At 33.7% G+C, this 18,453-nt stretch overlaps 1 protein-coding gene across 1 annotated transcript; it reads left to right on the top strand.

The window, feature by feature from the left end:
- Positions 1 to 4,753: 4,753 nt before the first annotated feature.
- On the top strand, positions 4,754 to 6,613 carry LOC130612030 (melatonin receptor type 1C-like). The gene is made up of 3 exons (XM_057444365.1): positions 4,754 to 4,782; positions 4,973 to 5,041; positions 5,583 to 6,613. Exons 1-3 carry the CDS (start codon positions 4,754 to 4,756, stop codon positions 6,409 to 6,411), a joined length of 927 nt encoding a protein of 308 aa, XP_057300348.1. The 3' UTR covers positions 6,412 to 6,613.
- The last annotated feature ends 11,840 nt before the right edge of the window (positions 6,614 to 18,453 follow it).

The raw sequence follows: 18,453 nt of genomic DNA, 5'->3' as shown, positions 1-18,453 counted from the left end.
TAACCGCGGGGGGGGGGGGGGTGGGGAGGAGGGGGTACAGGCAATTTTCCTACTAAAAAAAAGAAAGAGAGAAATAAAGAAAGAAAGGAAAAGGAAGAGAAAAAGAGAGGCAAACATAGAAAGAGCCAGAGAAACAGTAACGGATGAACAATCTGATGATATTACATATTCGCAAATCATAGGCTGATAATATGGATTTATATGAAGTAACAAACAAAATTTTTAAAAAGAGAGAAAGTCGTTCAGGGATATTCGGATAGATCTTTATTATAAAAATCACTTAATGTTTTAAGGGGGCAGCACATTTTAAAAAGTCCAAATTCGATGTAAATTTTCTATAAAGTTCCAGCACCCTTAAAATTTCTAGTTTTTTATTATTGTAATGTAAGTATGTATCTCTTTCTATCTTTTGGTTTCTGATGGAAATATTTATCTAAATTTTGATGCCAATTAAAAACTGCAGATTTTCTAAATTACAAAAATAACGAAACATTCATTATGCAATTTAACATTGAATCATGGGATCTCCGTCGTCTGGAAGGGCGTTTTCCGTCAATCTAGACATTTAAAATTTAAAAATTTCCACTATATTAAGCGAAATTCATATATGTAATCTTTTGATATTAAAGTTGTGGTTATGGCACTGGCGGGTGTTGTAATGTAAAGGAGAAAAAACAGACTACAAAGAGAAACTTTAAGTTTACCCCAAATATCCCGATATAAAATAAATTGTCAACCGTTTTCATTCAATTTTACAACGAAATCGTTCGAAAAATGAAATGCTTCCAATAGTTAGGGTGGCTCCATCCACAAAAGAAAGCAATTTTTTGATTTATGGATGGTTAGTGATTCCTAAAACTTAAAAAGTGATCTGATTGACCAGCAAGAGAGTGGTTTTTCAAAATGTGAACGTGGTTGTGACTCATGTAAATATTTTGTGTTGCAAGATGGTTTGCTCAACCGTGTCTTGGATACCTGGTTTAGATAATTGCAAATCACGCATAAAGAAAAAAGTTAAAACTTGCATAGTAGCCACTTTATTAAAACAATTATTCCAATTTGAATTTTGTAATTGTAGGTGCGTTGAATAACACAAATAGCCTCCTAGAAAATGACGTCGATTAACATATATACAACTTCAAATGGTAAAAGTACAATACCACACTCTACATTGTGTTCCTTTTTTTAAAACATCGCTGTCAGGGTAGAGTGTATGGATGTTTAAAACTTAAAGGCGTTTAGCCGGTAAGTAGGGTAAGTTTAGTTAGGACGTCTCCCCTTAAGCGCATCGTTTTTTTGTTTTGTTTTTTAACACTGCACATTGTTCACTTTTTTTGAAAAAACACTGCTTGATAAAAATTCTTATCTCCTCTTCAAATAGTTAAAGAAGTGCCTTTTAAAGAGACAGTAATTGAATAACTGGCGTTAATTCAGATTTGAAAAAAAAAATTATTCTTGTTCCTCATTTTCCAAATGTTCTCTTTTTTCAGATCAGCTGTTATCAAATCATCGACCATCGACATTTTCACAAAATATTCAGCAAGAAAGTAAAAGTTTTGAACGCCTAAATACTGAAACATTAAAATGCTAATTGCTGAACTGATAAATTATTGAGCTACTCAGTTGATCAGAAGTTACTATATTCGAACCATCAATTTTATGTAACAAGTTTTTAATCATGGCATTTCCAGAATGTTATGGGGTAATTTTCTTTTTTTGTGAATAATCTGTTATTTTAATGTTTTATTCATTCAGTTGCACTATATACACGTTTTTTTATAAAAACAGGAACTTTGGCTAAGTGTTCTCAATTTTAACTTGTTGAGCCTGAAATTTCACAATATGTTAAACTCTTGAGACCTGAAGTTTAATAATTGATTATGTGAAAAAGTCTGCGTTGAATTATATTTCCAGTTTTCAGAAAAAAAGAGAAAATGAATGAAATTTCAGCGTTGTTATTCTTCTTATTTTGTTATTATTGTACAACAATTTTCAGCCTTGAAGATGTTATTTCGGTTTGTCTGTTCAGTATTCATATTATGGTGAAAATTTTATTATTTCTTAAACATGATAGTTCAGTAGGCGACGTTTCGGGAGATCTTTCTCCAATCGTGGCTTTATTGATTTCCGTCGCCGCGATGCGGGGCGGAATCTTTAAAATTGCCTGATGGTAGGATAGATATATATATAGATAGAGAGAGACAGCACAGAGCCCGGACGCTGTTAAGTTTTTGTCCAGGCTAAACGCTCGGAAAATTCCATTTTTTCGAAAGCTAGCTACAGTAAAATTATATCTTTTTTGCAAAATCGTTTCTTGTTTTTTTTCTTGGTTTTAATTGAAACACAACTGTATGTTGATCTATATAAATATAGATGGCTATGGGGAGATCGATAACGGAGAAAAGTGAAAATTTTAGTAAAAAGATATTATATCGTATAGGTAGCTGTATAAGCAGCTAATTATACTGTACGCACCTTATATATAATTATTCTGCATATATAAGTAGAATGTCTGTATATTTTATATGGCTAGCCTTACAAATCCTGTCTATTATTTCCAGGAAAGGTCATAGCTTAGATAGGGAGTCCTAGTCCAGGGCTATGGTAGCATTCACTCACCAATATTGAATTGCAGCCAAGGGGAATCGAACCCTGTTCTCCCGCACAAAGTGCCAGAGTTATAACCACCAAGCTATGGCGCCATTAAAACGGCTAATTATTCTGTCACTGGCTAATTATCAGTTCTCCTTGTGCCTAATTTGCGTGAAAATCTTTCTTGAAATCAACCCAAAGTATCACAAAATATTTTTCTAAGATTTCTTAGAAATGACTTAATTTTTAAAAATCTCACGAAATATATCTGTGCATAACATCGCATGGATTTGTATCTTTGTAATAAATTCCCTTTTTAAATCAAAGAGGCAAAGAGAGGTTAAAAAGAGACAATATTTAAACAACCTGGTTTTAATGCAGTTTATGATAAAATTGTATTCATGTTTCTTATTTTTAAAACGTACTTTCTTTCTCAGGTAAGCTGTTATCAAACCATGCACCACCAGCATTTTCAAAAGATTTTCAACAAGAGAGTAAATTTTAAAGGCCTTAAACACTGAAATGCTAATATGTATGTATTTATTGCTGAATTAATAAACAATGAACTACTTCATCATTCAAATTGAGCTCGTTCAGAAGTTATTATATTTGAATCGTCAAGTTTTTACGTAGCAAGATTTTTGTATTCTGGGATTTCCAAAATTATCCTGATCACTTTTAAAAATATCCAGTTAAAGTTTTAACAGTTATTTTAGAATACTTATTTTTTATTTATTGAGTTGTATTTTAACATTGCAGGTTAGTTAAAAAAATAGTTGAGAATCGTGATACTCGTGATTTGTTTACCCCATAATTCTCCATTTTCAAGGTCTATTTTAAATTTCAAAATCTTTCAGGCTAATGATGGAAATCTTAAAGCCGCAGGGCTTCTTGTTTTCATTCATGAAGAAAATAAGTTGTAAATGTAAATGTAATTTAAGTTAGCTATGATTTGAAGTTACAGTAATCATCAAGAATTGAATATTAAAATTTTAAAATAGTCAATCATTTTGTTCCCCTCATATTACTCGGTTTTAAGGTCCACTTCAAATTTCAGTACTCTTGCAGATTATTGTTGATAGTTAAGCTTCTTGTTGTAATAAAAATCAAATCTCTATTTCCATAATTTTTGCGAAATATAATGCTCAATAATTGAACACCATTTTTTTTGTAAGAAAACCCTAACTAACTATGCCGTTTCTCTTAAAGCAGGCTTTTTTTATCGGGATGACGTCTTCTTTTTCTTCTTTTTTTTTCTTCAAAATAATTAAAATGGAGGCGACGACAGGAGCGTGTTTTCTAAATAACTTTATTTCAGTTTGTTTCGTTTTAATTTTAATGCATGAAAATTAGCAACTATCTTCGTATTTAATTAATTACTTTCAATCGGAAGATTTCTGTTTTGTTTTTCGGTTTCCTTTAAATGTAGACAACTGGAGCAACGACACTTCTTTATTAAGAGTCGCATTCTCAAAATTTAAGCTAATAATTGCCCCTTTGCCCTTTTTAGAAGGTTTTAAAGTTATTGTTATTGCATTGTGTATTATCATAAGGTTGAGATTTTTTTCAGTATGATTGGCTAAGTATTAGGGACCTTTAAAAAAACAGAAAAGGCTTTTTTTCCACCGGACTATTTGATCAAAATTAAATATTTCATAAAAACAAGAAACTGTCAAGAAAAATATTGTAACATATTCTTCTTGAATAAAACATAATTTTTATGAAACGGACATGAGTTGAATTATTCTATTGTTTACATATAGTCATTAAAGAGTCATTAAGAAACCAGTGTTCTCCTTCGCGGAGAATACTTAGTTCACGTAAATAGAACGTGGCAAAATCGATATGTTTGCACACGTAGTAGATACATTCTGTTACAGAGGCGAAATAATGCACGTTGGAGTGATAAAGCTACCGTGGTTAAAAAAAAGAATAGTCATATTGAGATTACCAACAATTAGCCACTTTTAATGCTTGAATTTAACTAATTAACCCAAAATCTGAAGTCTAGCATTCCAATTACTTGTGGTGAAGCAATTAGGAGTTAAATTTGTTGTTATATATACATTTTCCATGTTCGTAGTAAAAAAAATTAAGAAACTTCCCAACAAGAAAAATTAGTTTGAAACGAGGTAGGTAGCAAAGTGAGTAGGTTATTTAAATGATTTTTGTCATTATCGCGTACACTATGTATGTCTGATATGATGTTTCTTGTAGCCCTATTCACCACCATATAGTAGACATTTAGTACAATAGGTCAAAATTTAACAGTACAATAATCACAGTTTAAGTCAACTTTTACAACAAAATTAGATTCTTTTCACACACAAAAGAACAATGTAAAGTTATTGTATAATATAAAGAAGCATTTTTATGCTAGAATAAACTCGCTTGTGTATGACATGATAATGTCTATATTATTCAATAACAATGAGCGAACAGATAAGTGGTAAAATTTTATATATTTTAAATACAAAGTTACATAACTGTAAAGTTGAATGTAAAGTTACATAACAAATGATAATATAAATAATAAAAAGGTTGAAACAAAGGAAGTAAAATTATAACGTCTATTAGAAGAAATTTATTAAAAATTCATGGGAAATTTATGTCAAAAAGGTGCCGCGGTGTTTCCATTATAATCAATCTGATTTGGTTTCAAGCATCCGATTTCTCGGTACCCATAGCCTGGGCGGTTTTCCTTTGAAGTTTATTTTTTTGGAAGAAGTAATATTTTGATTTACATATCGTTTCTATTTTTATCGCTTAAAGTATGCGACAACCTACAGTCTACAATACACAGTCAGCATTAGTTTTTAAAATTGCAATTAACTTTTTTTAGTGGACACAGTAATATATTGATGAAGCAAAGCAGCATTTCAAGAATCGTGCTAATACTGACTTGACTATCAAACTGAACTGGCATCAATAGAGATGTATAAAGGGGTATTCGTTTTTCTAATAACTTCATTCATATTTTAATTGTTAAGTAAAATATGTAATAGAGCTTACATTCTGGTTATCCTAAAAAACAAGAGGTTAAGAAGATCGAACAATCCTTTATATCTGTTACTTTCCATATCTGATTTGATAGTTGCTGTAAGTCTAACTGTAATTTATGGAATACAGATCACAGAATACCTGAACAACACATCAACACGCATTGCATCAATCTGGTCATTAGTCGTTCATAGTTTCGTCAACATGTCTATTTCAGCCATTATATTGATCCAACTGGAGTTGTATTTAGCCGTATTTAAACCGTTTGCATACAAAACAATTTTAAGGAAAAAAACATTACCCATACTGTTGATTTTAGCCTGGATTCCATCTATAATAATGCCTTCTGTTATATTTTTTAATAAATCAATATTTCAAGATATTGTCCGAACTGCAATCACCGTTTACGAATTTTTCTCTCTACTGCTTGTAGCGTTTTGTCAAAAGAAAGTGATTAAATATATTAGAAAAAATGATCACACTAGGCGAGGAAGAAAGTTAAGCCAAGTAGCTGCCCAAATATTGGTTGTTTATGGAGTTTCTGCAGTTGCAGGCTTTGTAGGAAGTATAGTTAACCAATTCAACTTAGCAACACAAGTTATTAATGACAGCGTGTATGAATGGTGCATGTTTGCAGTCTTAACAAATACATTATGGGACACGTGTATTTACGGATTACGTTATGTTGTCGTTAGAAATGAACTTTTGAAAGTATTTCCATGTTTTCGGATTTGTGCTAAAAGTAGCAAGAATAAGGTAGCTAATTTCGCGGAGCCGCTACCCTGGAACCAAATGCGTAGAAATGGAGTGCGAAAATAACATATTGATTTATTCACGAACAAATTTAAACAGGTATGAGAGATATGTAACCTTTTTGAGTTTTTCCTGATAAAATAAAAAACTCAATCAATGCAAAGAATAATTTGAAAAATTTCCACAATATCTTTTTACTACTAAATTACGTACACTTTTTTTTTCGGCATTTGTTTTCAACAGGAAGACAAAAGCATATCAAAGGCATATTAAAATTTAAAAAACAAGATATAACCGTTGTAGAAACGTCGCAAGGCTGAATATACTAAACACACTAACACAATAACTCCGCTATCGTTGTGCGCAAATTTCCAATTGTGTAAATTTTTTATAAAGATGTCGGTATGCTTAGGATATGTAACTAAAGCGGTGTAGATCAAATAAGAACGTTGTATTTAAGTCTGATAAACATGTATTTAGTGAATTTGAATTACTTTATTAGCACTACAAATTCAATGTTTTCTTCCTTTGCGAAATTATTTCGTATGTTTCGTCATTTCACTGGGATTTCCGTTATGCAAATCCTTTTCGACGTAATTGGCGGCAATGGCAGTATTAACACAGCATCGTCTTTGTCGCGTTCAAAATTATTATTATCTTTTATTAATAAGAACGAAACAAAGATTTCCTCCTCCTTTGGTTTAACATACAGTCGGGTTGTTAGTGCTCGGTCGCGTTCTGAAACCACTGCGTTAAAATGAAATCCTGTTTTAATCGATATCTTGCATCTTTTTTCAAGCGTAATTGTAGCATAGAGATATTCTTGTAGCAATGGTAAGCCTCTTGATGGTGACGTCTTGATGGAGAATCGGGGCGATATTAACATGCACTAACATTTGCAGCATAATGGCTGCACGACGAAATCTTTTTATATTAAAAAAAAAGCTTTGTATTCCGTCAACTCATCTAAAAGTGCTCATATTTTGCATTTAGGAATTGTAGCAAAATTATTTTTTATGCTAGCTAAACACTGTTTCCTATGAACGAATAAAGTTTGATCTAAGGCTACTGTTCTTATTTTTTAAACTTTTTTTCAAATACATTTGTTTTTATTTTATTTAAGTTTGTTCTTATTTGACAGAATATTATTTCTCGCAGTTAAGTTCTTAATTAATCACAATTATTACTTATTAAGTTCAATACTGCTTCACTCACATCCAACGGCATATCGATCCGCTCTAAACGTGATAGAAGCCAGAAATATCGAAAGATGAAACTATTTCACTTGTTCCCTACTTTTAATGGCTCCACCAGAAAAGGTAATGAAACCTAGTAATATCAGAAGACTATCGCTAAATTCATGTTGGTACTTGGTAAGACTGGCTAACTATTGTTGTGACGTAATAGTGCTTGAATAAAAAATTAAAAGAAATTAGTTCATAGTTCAACCCTAGCAGTTTCAAAAACTACATTTTATTGGCTTTTTAACTGCATTAGTGCGTTTGTATTTCAACATACTCCGACCAACATGTATTTAGCGATATTTTGCTGAAATTAATATGTGCCATCGCTTTTAACGGTGAAACAATTGGCCGTAGGAACCGAATGAAATAATTTTAAACTTTGGTGTAAAAACTCTGATAAATGAGACCCTTGCACTGCGAGAATTAATATTCTTCCCAAATTGGAATAACTGCTTGAACGTCGCAGCGAGATTGCACACACACACTCTGATAGCCCTTTCTTTAAATATTTAGATCAATATGTCATTTTTTACAGTGGGACCAACCCAAGCCGTTAGTGCGCGCTCATGAAGCAGAGACATTTTCTAAAACTACATTTCATTGACGTTTGAACGGTATCAGTCTGCTTGAGTTACAACAGTTGCGTTACATATTCGTACCAGCATGTATTTAGCAATATTTTTCCGATATTACTAGCTTGCATCGCTTTTAAAAGTGAAATGATTGGCCGTGGGACCTAATTGAATTGATTTTGGACTTAACCTTTATAAATGTGATAAAGGAGACAATTGGATGCCAAGAATAAACGTTTTTCTTACTTTGGTGTGAATGCTGGAAACCCGCAGTTTCACTGGACGCTCTGTTAGCTCTTTAATTTAAATATGTAGATAAATAAGTTATTTTTCACTGTGGGACCTACCCTAGCCGTTAGCGCGTTGCTGAATAAATAGAGACAGTTTCAAAAACTACATTTCACTGACTTTGTAACCGTATCAGTCCGTTTAAGTTGCAACGATTGCATCACATATTTGTAATAACATGTATTTAGCGATATTTTTCCGATACTACTAGGTTGCATTGCTTAAAGTGAAAAAATTGACCGTGGGACCTAAGTGAACTGATTTTAGACTTTAGCCTTATAAATGTGATAAGTGAGACATGCCTCATCGATGCATCGCTTTTAACAGTGAAAAAACTGACATTGGAACCTAATTGAACAGATTTTGGACTTTGACATAATAAAATTGATAAATGAGAGAATTGGACTCCAAGAATTAACAGTTTTCTAAATTGACATGATTGCTTGACAACAAAAATTATTTGAAAATTTAAATAAATAAGTCAGTACTTATTTTACTGTGTGACAGATCCTGGCCGTTAGCGCGCGCTAAATAAATAGAGACAGTTTTAAAAACTACATTTTATTGACTTTCTAACGGTATAAGTCGGCTTGTGTTACAATGATTGCGTCACAATTTCGTACCAACATGAAACCAGCGGTACTTTACCGATATTACTAGCCTGCATCGCTTTTAAAAGTGAAGTGATTGACCGTGGTACCTAATTGAACTGATTTTGGACTTTAACAGTTTCAAAAACTACATTTTATTGACGTTCTAACGGTATAAGTCGGCTTGTGTTACAACGATTGCGTCACAATTTCGTACCAACATGAAACCAGCGATACTTTTCCGATATCACCAGTTTGCATCGCTATTAAAAAAGTGAAGTGATTGACCGTGGGACCTAATTGAACTGATATTGGACTTTAACCTTATAAATGTATTAAGTGAGAGAATTGGACTCCAAAAATTAACATCTTCTTACTTTGGCATGAACGCTGGAAATCAGCAGTTACACTGAACGCTCTTTTAGCCCTTTATTTAAATAATTAGATCAATCAGTCAGTTTTTGCAGTGGAACCAATCCAAGCCGTTAACGCACGCTGAAGAAATAGAAACGGTTTATAAAACTACATTTCATTGAATTTCTAACGGTGTAAGTCGAGTTGAGTTACAACGGTTGCGTTACATATTTGTCCCAACATATATTTAGCGATATATTTCCGATATTACTAGGTTGCATCGCTTTTAACAGATAAATGACTGATTGTGGGACCTAATTAAACTGACTTTGGACTTTAACCTTATAAATTTGATAAATGAGACACGTGGACTGCAAGAAGTAACATTTTTTTTAATTTGACATGAATGCTGGAACTCCACAGTTACACTGGACGCTCTGTTAACTCTTTATTAAAATATTTAGTTCGATAAGTCATTTTGCGAGCGCTGAAGAAAAGGAGACAGTTTTTATAACTAAACTTCATTAACTTTCTAACGTCATCGGTCCGTTTGAGTTACCACAGTTGCGTCACATATTCGTACCAACATGTATTTAGAGATATTTTCCGATATTACTAGGTTGAATCACTTTTAACAGTGAAGTGATTGATCGTGGGACCTAATTACTCTGATATTGGAATTCAACCTTATAAATGTGATAAATTAGACAATTGGACTCCGACAATTAACAGTTTTCTACATATGGCATGAATGCTGGAACTCCACAGTTACACTGGACGCCCTGTTAACTCTTTATTAAAATATTTAGATCAATAAGTCATTTTTTACAGGGAGACCAATTTAAGCCGTTAGCGCACGCCAAAGAAATAGAGACAGTTTCTAAGACTACATTTCATTTACTTTAAACGGTATCAGTCCATGTGAGTTACAACCATTGCGTCACATATTCGTACTAACATGAATTTAGTGATGTTTTTCCGATAATACTAGGTTGCATTGCTCTTAAAAGTGAAGCAATTGATCGTGGGACCTAATTGAACTGATTTTGCACTTTAACCTGATAAATGTGATAAATGAGACATTTGTGCTGCGAGAATTAACATTCTTCTTAATTTGACATGATTGCTGGAACTCAGCAGTTTCACTGGGCGCTGTGGTAGGACTTTATTTAAAATTTAGATAAATAAGTCAACTTTTACTATGGGACCAATTCTAGTCATTAACGCGCGCTGAAAAAATAGAATCAGTTTCAAAAACTATATTTCATTGACCTTCTAACGGCATCGGTCCTTTTGAGTTACAACGGTTGCGTCACATATTCGTATCAACACGTATTTAGCGATATTTTCCGATAATAGTAGGTTGCATTGCTTTTAAAAGTGAAACAATTGATCGTGGGACCTAATTGAACTGATTTTGGACTTTGACCTTATAAATTTAAAAAATGAGACAATTGGACTTCGAGAATTAACAATGTTCTAAATTTGACATGTTTGCTTGAACTCGTACCAACATGTATTTAGAGATATTTTCCGATATTACTAGGTTCAATCGTTTTTAACAGTGAAGTGATTGATCGTGGGACCTAATTAAACTGATTTTGGACTTTAACCTTATAAATGTGATAAATTAGACAATTGGACTTCGAGAAGTAACAGTTTCTAAATTTGACATGAATGCTGGAACTCAGCAGTTACACTGGACGCCTGTTAGCGCTTTATATAAATATTTAGTTCGATAAGTCATCTGTTACAGTGGGACCAATCCAAGTCGTTAGCGAGCGCTAAGGAAATTGAGACAGTTTCTAAGACTACATTTTATTGACTTTCTAACGGTATAAGTCGGCTTGTGTTACAATGATTGCGTCACAATTTCGTAACAACATGAAACCAGCGGTACTTTTCCGATATTACTAGCATGCATCGCTTTTAAAAGTGAAGTGATTGACCGTGGTACCTAATTGAACTGATTTTGGACTTTAACAGTTTCAAAAACTACATTTTATTGACGTTCTAACGGTATAAGTCGGCTTGTGTTACAACGATTGCGTCACAATTTCGTACCAACATGAAACCAGCGATACTTTTCCGATATCACCAGTTTGCATCGCTATTAAAAAAGTGAAGTGATTGTCCGTGGGACCTAATTGAACTGATATTGGACTTTAACCTTATAAATGTATTAAGTGAGAGAATTGGACTCCAAGAATTAACATCTTCTTACTTTGGCATGAATGCTGGAAATCAGCAGTTACACTGAACGCTCTTTTAGCCCTTTATTTAAATATTTAGATCAATCAGTCAGTTTTTGCAGTGGAACCAATCCAAGCCGTTAACGCACGCTGAAGAAATAGAAACGGTTTATAAAACTACATTTCATTGAATTTCTAACGGTGTAAGTCGAGTTGAGTTACAACGGTTGCGTTACATATTTGTCCCAACATATATTTAGCGATATATTTCCGATATTACTAGGTTGCATCGCTTTTAACAGATAAATGACTGATTGTGGGACCTAATTAAACTGACTTTGGACTTTAACCTTATAAATTTGATAAATGAGACACGTGGACTGCAAGAAGTAACATTTTTTTTAATTTGACATGAATGCTGGAACTCCACAGTTACACTGGACGCTCTGTTAACTCTTTATTAAAATATTTAGTTCGATAAGTCATTTTGCGAGCGCTGAAGAAAAGGAGACAGTTTTTATAACTAAACTTCATTAACTTTCTAACGTCATCGGTCCGTTTGAGTTACCACAGTTGCGTCACATATTCGTACCAACATGTATTTAGAGATATTTTCCGATATTACTAGGTTGAATCACTTTTAACAGTGAAGTGATTGATCGTGGGACCTAATTACTCTGATATTGGAATTCAACCTTATAAATGTGATAAATTAGACAATTGGACTCCGACAATTAACAGTTTTCTACATATGGCATGAATGCTGGAACTCCACAGTTACACTGGACGCCCTGTTAACTCTTTATTAAAATATTTAGATCAATAAGTCATTTTTTACAGGGAGACCAATTTAAGCCGTTAGCGCACGCCAAAGAAATAGAGACAGTTTCTAAGACTACATTTCATTTACTTTAAACGGTATCAGTCCATGTGAGTTACAACCATTGCGTCACATATTCGTACTAACATGAATTTAGTGATGTTTTTCCGATAATACTAGGTTGCATTGCTCTTAAAAGTGAAGCAATTGATCGTGGGACCTAATTGAACTGATTTTGCACTTTAACCTGATAAATGTGATAAATGAGACATTTGTGCTGCGAGAATTAACATTCTTCTTAATTTGACATGATTGCTGGAACTCAGCAGTTTCACTGGGCGCTGTGGTAGGACTTTATTTAAAATTTAGATAAATAAGTCAACTTTTACTATGGGACCAATTCTAGTCATTAACGCGCGCTGAAAAAATAGAATCAGTTTCAAAAACTATATTTCATTGACCTTCTAACGGCATCGGTCCTTTTGAGTTACAACGGTTGCGTCACATATTCGTATCAACACGTATTTAGCGATATTTTCCGATAATAGTAGGTTGCATTGCTTTTAAAAGTGAAACAATTGATCGTGGGACCTAATTGAACTGATTTTGGACTTTGACCTTATAAATTTAAAAAATGAGACAATTGGACTTCGAGAATTAACAATGTTCTAAATTTGACATGTTTGCTTGAACTCGTACCAACATGTATTTAGAGATATTTTCCGATATTACTAGGTTCAATCGTTTTTAACAGTGAAGTGATTGATCGTGGGACCTAATTAAACTGATTTTGGACTTTAACCTTATAAATGTGATAAATTAGACAATTGGACTTCGAGAAGTAACAGTTTCTAAATTTGACATGAATGCTGGAACTCAGCAGTTACACTGGACGCCTGTTAGCGCTTTATATAAATATTTAGTTCGATAAGTCATCTGTTACAGTGGGACCAATCCAAGTCGTTAGCGAGCGCTAAGGAAATTGAGACAGTTTCTAAGACTACATTTTATTGACTTTCTAACGGTATAAGTCGGCTTGTGTTACAATGATTGCGTCACAATTTCGTAACAACATGAAACCAGCGGTACTTTTCCGATATTACTAGCATGCATCGCTTTTAAAAGTGAAGTGATTGACCGTGGTACCTAATTGAACTGATTTTGGACTTTAACAGTTTCAAAAACTACATTTTATTGACGTTCTAACGGTATAAGTCGGCTTGTGTTACAACGATTGCGTCACAATTTCGTACCAACATGAAACCAGCGATACTTTTCCGATATCACCAGTTTGCATCGCTATTAAAAAAGTGAAGTGATTGTCCGTGGGACCTAATTGAACTGATATTGGACTTTAACCTTATAAATGTATTAAGTGAGAGAATTGGACTCCAAGAATTAACATCTTCTTACTTTGGCATGAATGCTGGAAATCAGCAGTTACACTGAACGCTCTTTTAGCCCTTTATTTAAATATTTAGATCAATCAGTCAGTTTTTGCAGTGGAACCAATCCAAGCCGTTAACGCACGCTGAAGAAATAGAAACGGTTTATAAAACTACATTTCATTGAATTTCTAACGGTGTAAGTCGAGTTGAGTTACAACGGTTGCGTTACATATTTGTCCCAACATATATTTAGCGATATATTTCCGATACTACCAGGTTGCATCGCTTTTAACAGATAAATGACTGATCGTGGGACCTAATTAAACTGACTTTGGACTTTAACCTTATAAATTTGATAAATGAGACACTTGGACTGCAAGAAGTAACATTTTTTTTAATTTGACATGAATGCTGGAACTCCACAGTTACACTGGACGCTCTGTTAACTCTTTATTAAAATATTTAGTTCGATAAGTCATTTTGCGAGCGCTGAAGAAAAGGAGACAGTTTTTATAACTAAACTTCATTAACTTTCTAACGTCATCGGTCCGTTTGAGTTACCACAGTTGCGTCACATATTCGTACCAACATGTATTTAGAGATATTTTCCGATATTACTAGGTTGAATCACTTTTAACAGTGAAGTGATTGATCGTGGGACCTAATTAAACTGATATTGGAATTCAACCTTATAAATGTGATAAATTAGACCATTGGACTCCGACAATTAACAGTTTTCTACATATGGCATGAATGCTGGAACACCACAGTTACACTGGACGCTCTGTTAACTCTTTATTAAAATATTTAGATCAATAAGTCATTTTTTACAGGGAGACCAATTTAAGCCGTTAGCGCACGCCAAAGAAATAGAGACAGTTTCTAAGACTACATTTCATTTACTTTAAACGGTATCAGTCCATGTGAGTTACAACCATTGCGTCACATATTCGTACTAACATGTATTTAGCGATGTTTTTCCGATAATACTAGGTTGCATTGCTCTTAAAAGTGAAACAATTGATCGTGGGACCTAATTGAACTGATTTTGCACTTTAACCTGATAAATGTGATAAATGAGACATTTGTGCTGCGAGAATTAACATTCTTCTTAATTTGACATGATTGCTGGAACTCAGCAATTTCACTGGGCGCTGTGGTAGGACTTTATTTAAAATTTAGATAAATAAGTCAACTTTTACTATGGGACCAATTCCAGCCGTTAGCGCGCGCTGAAAAAATAGAATCAGTTTCAAAAACTATATTTCATTGACCTTCTAACGGCATCGGTCCTTTTGAGTTACAACGGTTGCGTCACATATTCGTATCAACACGTATTTAGCGATATTTTTCCGATAATAGTAGGTTGCATTGCTTTTAAAAGTGAAACAATTGATCGTGGGACCTAATTGAACTGATTTTGGACTTTGACCTTATAAATTTAAAAAATGAGACAATTGGACTTCGAGAATTAACAATGTTCTAAATTTGACATGTTTGCTTGAACTCGTACCAACATGTATTTAGAGATATTTTCCGATATTACTAGGTTCAATCGTTTTTAACAGTGAAGTGATTGATCGTGGGACCTAATTAAACTGATTTTGGACTTTAACCTTATAAATGTGATAAATTAGACAATTGGACTTCGAGAAGTAACAGTTTCTAAATTTGACATGAATGCTGGAACTCAGCAGTTACACTGGACGCCTGTTAGCGCTTTATATAAATATTTAGTTCGATAAGTCATCTGTTACAGTGGGACCAATCCAAGTCGTTAGCGAGCGCTAAGGAAATTGAGACAGTTTCTAAGACTACATTTTATTGACTTTCTAACGGTATAAGTCGGCTTGTGTTACAATGATTGCGTCACAATTTCGTAACAACATGAAACCAGCGGTACTTTTCCGATATTACTAGCATGCATCGCTTTTAAAAGTGAAGTGATTGACCGTGGTACCTAATTGAACTGATTTTGGACTTTAACAGTTTCAAAAACTACATTTTATTGACGTTCTAACGGTATAAGTCGGCTTGTGTTACAACGATTGCGTCACAATTTCGTACCAACATGAAACCAGCGATACTTTTCCGATATCACCAGTTTGCATCGCTATTAAAAAAGTGAAGTGATTGTCCGTGGGACCTAATTGAACTGATATTGGACTTTAACCTTATAAATGTATTAAGTGAGAGAATTGGACTCCAAGAATTAACATCTTCTTACTTTGGCATGAACGCTGGAAATCAGCAGTTACACTGAACGCTCTTTTAGCCCTTTATTTAAATATTTAGATCAATCAGTCAGTTTTTGCAGTGGAACCAATCCAAGCCGTTAACGCACGCTGAAGAAATAGAAACGGTTTATAAAACTACATTTCATTGAATTTCTAACGGTGTAAGTCGAGTTGAGTTACAACGGCTGCGTTACATATTTGTCCCAACATATATTTAGCGATATATTTTTGATATTACTAGGTTGCATCGCTTTTAACAGATAAATGACTGATCGTGGGACCTAATTAAATTGACTTTGGACTTTAACCTTATAAATTTGATAAATGAGACACTTGGACTGCAAGAAGTAACATTTTTTTTAATTTGACATGAATGCTGGAACTCCACAGTTACACTGGACGCTCTGTTAACTCTTTATTAAAATATTTAGTTCGATAAGTCATTTTGCGAGCGCTGAAGAAAAGGAGACAGTTTTTATAACTAAACTTCATTACTTTTCTAACGCCATCGGTCCGTTTGAGTTACCACAGTTGCGTCACATATTCGTACCAACATGTATTTAGAGATATTTTCTGATATTACTAGGTTGAATCACTTTTAACAGTGAAGTGATTGATCGTGGGACCTAATTAAACTGATATTGGAATTTAACCTTATAAATGTGATAAATTAGACAATTGGACTCCGACAATTAACAGTTTTCTACATATGGCATGAATGCTGGAACTCCACAGTTACACTGGACGCTCTGTTGGCACTTTATTTAAATATTTAGACCAATAAGTCATTTTCTACAAGGGGAACAATCCAAGCCGTTAGCACAAGTTAAAGAAGTAGAGACAGGCTGAAAAACTTCATTTCATTGACTTTCTAACAGTATAAGGCCGTTTGAGTTACAACAGTTGTGTCACGTATTCGTACCAACATGAATTTAACGATATTTTTCCGATATTACTAGGTTGCATTGCTTTTGAAAGAGAAACGAATGACCGTGCGACTTAATTGAACTGATTTTGGACTTTAGCTTTATGAATGTGATAAATGAGATAATTGCACTCGAAAAATTAACATTCTTCCTACTTTGGCATGAATGCTGGTACTGCCCAGTTACACTCGACGTTTTGTTAGCTGTTTATTTAAATATTTAGATTAATAAGTCATTTTTTACAGTGGGACCAATCCAACCCGTTAGCTCACGTTGTAGAAATAGAGACAGTTTCTAAAACAACATTTCTTTGAATTTCTAACGTTATCAGTCCTTTTGAGTTAAAACGGTTGCGTCACATATTGGCACCAATATGTATTTAGCGATATTTTTCCGTTATTACTAGATTGCATTGCCTTTAAATGTGAAAATATTGACCGTGCGACCTAATTGAACTGATTTTGCACTTTACCTTATAAATGCGACAAATGAGACACTTGGACTGCAAGAAGTATCATTCTTCTTAACTTGGCATGATTGTTGGAACTCAGCAATTTCACTGGGCGCTGTGGTAGGACTTTATTTAAAATTTAGATAAATAAGTCAACTTTTACTATGGGACCAATTCTAGTCATTAACGCGCGCTGAAGAAATAGAGATAGTTTCTATAACTACATTAGATTAACTTTCTAACGGTATCGGTCCTTCTGAGTTACAACGGTTGCGTCACATATTCGTACTAACATGTATTTAGCGATATTTTTTCGATATTACTAGGTTGCATTGCTTTTAAAAGTGAAACAATTGATCGTGGAACCTGATTGAACTGATTTTGCACTTTAACCTGATAAATGTGATAAATGAGACATTTGTGCTGCGAGAATTAACATTCTTCTTAATTTGACATGATTGCTGGAACTCAAAAACTTCACTGGACGCTGTGGTAACGCTTTATTTAAAAGTTTAGATAAGTAAGTCACTTTGTACTGTGGGACCAATTCTAGCCGTTAGCACGCGCTGAAGAAATAGAGGCAGTTTCAAACACTATACTTCCTTGACTTTCTAACGGTATCGGTTCGTCTGAGTTACAACGGGTGCGTCACATATTCGTACCAACATGTATTTAGCAATATTCTTCCGATAATACTAGGTTGCATTGCTTTTAAAAGTGATACGATTGATGGTGCGACCTAATTAAACTGATTTTGGAATTTCGCCTTATGAATGTGATAATTGAGACAATTGGACTCCAAGAATTAACATTCTTCTTTTGGCATGAATGCTGGAACTCCACAGTTACACGGGACGCTCTGTTGGCACTTTATTTAAATATTTAGACCAATAAGTCATTTTTTACAAGGGGAACAAACCAAGCCGTTAGCACAAGTTAAAGAAGTAGAGACAGGCTGAAAAACTTCATTTCATTGACTTTCTAACAGTATCAGGCCGTTTGAGTTACAACGGTTGTGTCACGTATTCGTACCAACATGAATTTAA

Source organism: Hydractinia symbiolongicarpus, chromosome 1 (assembly GCF_029227915.1).
Source record: "Hydractinia symbiolongicarpus strain clone_291-10 chromosome 1, HSymV2.1, whole genome shotgun sequence".
NCBI classification, from domain to species: Eukaryota; Metazoa; Cnidaria; class Hydrozoa; order Anthoathecata; family Hydractiniidae; genus Hydractinia; species Hydractinia symbiolongicarpus.
Note: the sequence above shows the minus strand (reverse complement) of the source record. Positions and strands in the feature narration are given on the sequence as shown.

Excerpts from the sequence above, each read along its gene's own strand:
- LOC130612030 (XM_057444365.1), top strand. The coding sequence starts at position 4,754 with ATGATTTTTGTCATTATCGCGTACACTAT. Across the intron at positions 4,783-4,972 it reads GTCATTATCGCGTACACTAT|AATAAACTCGCTTGTGTATG; the intron begins GTATGTCTGATA and ends TTTTTATGCTAG. Across the intron at positions 5,042-5,582 it reads AATGAGCGAACAGATAAGTG|TAAAATATGTAATAGAGCTT; the intron begins GTAAAATTTTAT and ends TTAATTGTTAAG.